Here is a 4,029-nt window from a genome sequence, read left to right as displayed (position 1 = left end):
TGCATTTTTGCTAAGGCCCTCTCAATTAGGAAATTATAAGCTTCGCCTTTGGATTTACCCCAGGATGCAGGGAGACCAAGGTATTTGGCCTTAGGGTCTACTTGAGATACACCTAGAATGTTACAGACAGTCTGGTGGCGACAAGGAAAAGTGTTGGCTGAGAACAAAGCGTATGATTTGTCAAAGTTAAGAATTTGGCCAGATGTCGTACTGTAAACTCGAAGAAGCCTCAAAATACCTTGGCAATCCGACCTTACTGTTGTGAAAAATAAAATTGCGTCATCTGCAAAAAATAAATGTGACAACTGAGGACACGTCCGTTTCATCTTCAACCCAGATATGGATTTGTTGGTGATGCTTTGTGTGATGAGTTTAAAGAGAACATATGCTACAATGAGGAAGAGGTAAGACGAAAGAGAGTCACCTTGCTGGAGTCCACAAGTTGGGATAAAAGATGTTCGTCGCTCTCCATTTGCAAACACTGAAAAGCTTAACGTCGATACACATTCCATGATCAAATGCACCTACCTAGCATGAAAGCCCACTTTTAGCAAGAGAGCTTGCAAGAAGTCCCACTGAATTCGATCATAAGCTTTATTGAAATCAAGTTTCAATGCAGCATAACCTTTGTGTCCCTATTTCTTATGCTTAAGGAAGTGAAAGCCCTCGTGATCAACAAGGATACTGTCTTGAATAAGCCGGCCAAGCACAAAGGCAGCTTACTGAGGAGAAATGAGCTTCTTAAGACACCCTTTTAATCTGTTGGCCAGTACCTTAGTGATAATCTTCATAAAAAAATTGCACGGGCTGATGAGACGATACTGACTGAGCTTCTCAGGGGCTGGTACTTTAGGGATAAGAATAAGATTGGTGTAGTTCAAGTCTTTAAGCAAAACCCCACTGTTAAAAAAGCACTTCATAGCCCTACACACCTCGGGCGAGGTGCCCGCGACATCCCAATGTTTATGATAAAAGAGTTCAAGAAAACCATCTAGCCCAGGGGCCTTTAGAGATCCAAGCTGAAAGGTGGCTTTTTTAATTTCCCCATCCACCAGAGGCTAGAGGAGATCCTCATTCATTAGAGCTTTAATTGAAAGGGGAACCACCGATAAAGCTTTTTCAAAATCCCTCGGGTCCCGTGCTTTGAAAAGGGTGGTGAAAAAAGATGCAAGATGGTTGTTTATGGCTAAATTTGAATCTAACCACATGCCATCATCCCTTTTAATCTTAACCAATTGGTTTGTTTGACGCCTTTGTGTAACTGTAGCATGGAAAAATGAGGTATTTTTTTTGCCATAATTAAGCCAATTAATCCGAGAGCGCTGGTGTTGATACATCTCCTCACGAAGAAGGACCATCTCCAACTTCTCCTTAATGCTCCTCAGCTGAGTGTCAGTGGCCTCAGAGTAAGGAAGTTGCTGAAGAGTAATAATGACAGCTTTCAGTTGAGTTATTCTTCTCCTGTTATCACCAAATTCAATCTTGCTCCACTTAGACAACTCGTGTTTGCATCTTTTTAACTTCTGAGAGACCTGAAGTTTGAGAGAACCTACAAAGGGTTGGCTCCAATTTGTACATATGATTTCAGTACACATAGGGCTAGTAGTCCACATTGATTCGAACTTAAACTGGTGGGGTACCCTCTTAGGTGGGACATGACAGTGCAGAAGGACGGGGCAGTGGTCAGAACCTAAGAAGGCTTCATGATGCAGCTAAGCATAAGGAAAGAGCTATCTCCAGTTGATGGTTGCCAAAGCCTTATCCAATCTCTCCTGAAGATGTTGCGGGCCTCGTTGATTGTTGGTCCAAGTGTAGGTACCTTTAAATTTCAGGTCCAAGAATTCGCACTCCAAGAAAAGATGTTGAAACTAAGCCATTCAAGCTGGATTACAGGGAGTCGAACCTTGTTTTTCCCATGACATTCCTATCTCATTGAAATCCCCAATGCATAGCCATGGGTAATGATTTCCTTGTGCAATTTTCTGTTAGAAAAAGTTCAGAACAATCTTCTATCCACCCATCTCGGAGGTGCATAAACAAAAGTAGCAAGCCAATCAATCGGTTGAAAACTATCAGAAATAATGCACTAAAACAAATTCTGTGACTTGCATCTAACTTGAAATTTTACCTCATTTGTCCACCATAAGGCAAGACCACCCGAAAGACCCACCAGATCTACATAGCACTGATTAGGAAAGGACAAACGGCGTCTGAAAGATTCAAGCTTAGACTACATATTTTTGGTCTCCATTAAGAAGATTATTGTGGGGCAATAGGTTCTATATAACCCTTGGAGGATCTGGAATGTCAGGGGTCGCCTCATCCCCTGACAATTCCCTCTTAGAATTAACATGGCTTTGGTGGCTGAGTAGAGTCAGCCACCACCGCCACCTCAGACAAGCATGATTCAGAAACTAACATGGTTGATAGGGATAATTGACCATCCAACCCCGAAGAAATGGAACTAACAGCAACAAGAAGGGGATTTGGACATACATTACCTTTTGCCATCTCTTGAATTTTGATGTCTACTAACTCAGACTGACAGCGAGACTTTGATGATTTGCCACAAAAGGGATTCTTAGCCAATCTCCTTTTCTGACTACTGTCATGAGCCCTCGAAATTGATGTTTTGGAGAAAGATGGAGGACTGATTTTCCTTATGGTGAGAGGTCACCCCTTTGAGAAGTTTTGTAGGGCGCACAGGGGTTATGTAATTAATTTCTCTATTTTCAATTGATTTTGCAATGCTCCTTTAAGGAAAATGCTATTTATAGTGAAATTATCATAGAGAAATGTGATGATAATATTTGTATAATTAAATATCATTAAATGAACATTTTATTTAAAACAAAGAACATAGAATTGCTATTGTGTCAAATAGTGCATGCTAATGGGGATGGTTAGCCAGCAATTAGGCCCGATTCCGGGGGCAAACTCGCAAAGTAACCAGTTTGGTCCTTCCAAAAAAGGCGGAAAATAGGGTTTCAAAAAAATATATAATCTTATACTTGTCTATTTGAAATAGACTCAACTCAAAATTATAGTTCAAAATAGTAAATGAACAAAAGGCTCAATCTAAACTAAATGAATAAAATGCCCAATTTAAAATATAAATTCATAAAAAGGTCCACTTGAAATACGAAGCCCAAATTAAAAGGTTCAAAAAACTTGAGGCCTATTCTAAATTTTTTTTAAACTTAAACAAAGTGAAAATAATTTGAGGCCGAACAATCTATTGCTACTGTTCCTTATTCCTCCTGTGCATTGCCTCTTTCTGCCAACAACTTCCACTCTCCACCATCCATCCCATGCCTTCGCCAACTGTTACCCTTTTTGCCGCCAACTCTTCCAAATAATCGGTGAGTTCAATTCTTGCCTCTGATTTCGAACAAATGAATCAATCATCTAAAAAAAATGTCAATTACTTCACTTTACCCTCTCAGTTCCTTCCTAGAATTATGGTTTTTTTTTTTTTTTTTTTTTTTTTTTTTTTTTTGTGTTGTTGTTGTTGTGGGTTTTGCATATTATGTGGTTGATTCTGATTCATAATGAATTCCTTTTTGTCAGTGATGTTCTGTGAATTACTTTAGAGTTAGGGCTTAGATATTAATTTTGTTTTCACCATCTGTTTCTTAAATTTTTTTTCAAAAATTAGTTTGGTGAAAACATTTTTATAAAAAAATCACTTTGGTCCTTTTTGTTGCCGTAAACTTTGTTATATATTAAAGCAAAATTTAATAAACTTTTCGTAAGTATTTTTTTTTTTTTAAATATGTGTGAAAGTCCCATATTTAAGATTGGTTTCGGATACCCAAAAAAATTCAAAAAGTCAAAAAATTACTAAAAAAAAATTAAAAAGTTATCACTATTCACTAAAAAAAAAAATTTTAATTTTACGCACAAATTGTTACAATTCAGTCTGAACTGTCCCACAGACTGTTGCTGAGTTACGAAAATGATTTGGAAAAATTGCACAGGCGGGGTGCACAAACAACACAGTGTTGTTCAGCCCGTGGGGGCCCATCA

General features: G+C 38.4%; 1 protein-coding gene across 1 annotated transcript; it reads right to left on the bottom strand.

Moving 5' to 3' along the window:
* Positions 1-1,058: 1,058 nt before the first annotated feature.
* LOC145795851 (uncharacterized) lies at positions 1,059-1,613 on the bottom strand. The gene has a single exon (XM_082880778.1). It carries the CDS (start codon positions 1,611-1,613, stop codon positions 1,059-1,061), a length of 555 nt encoding a protein of 184 aa, XP_082736904.1.
* Positions 1,614-4,029: the final 2,416 nt, after the last annotated feature.

Source organism: Camellia sinensis, chromosome 7 (genome assembly GCF_055761805.1).
Source record: "Camellia sinensis isolate YWXY chromosome 7, ASM5576180v1, whole genome shotgun sequence".
Taxonomy (NCBI): domain Eukaryota; kingdom Viridiplantae; phylum Streptophyta; class Magnoliopsida; order Ericales; family Theaceae; genus Camellia; species Camellia sinensis.
Note: the sequence above shows the minus strand (reverse complement) of the source record. Positions and strands in the feature narration are given on the sequence as shown.

Excerpts from the sequence above, each read along its gene's own strand:
- LOC145795851 (XM_082880778.1), bottom strand. The coding sequence starts at position 1,613 with ATGTGGACTACTAGCCCTATGTGTACTGAAATCATATGTACAAATTGG.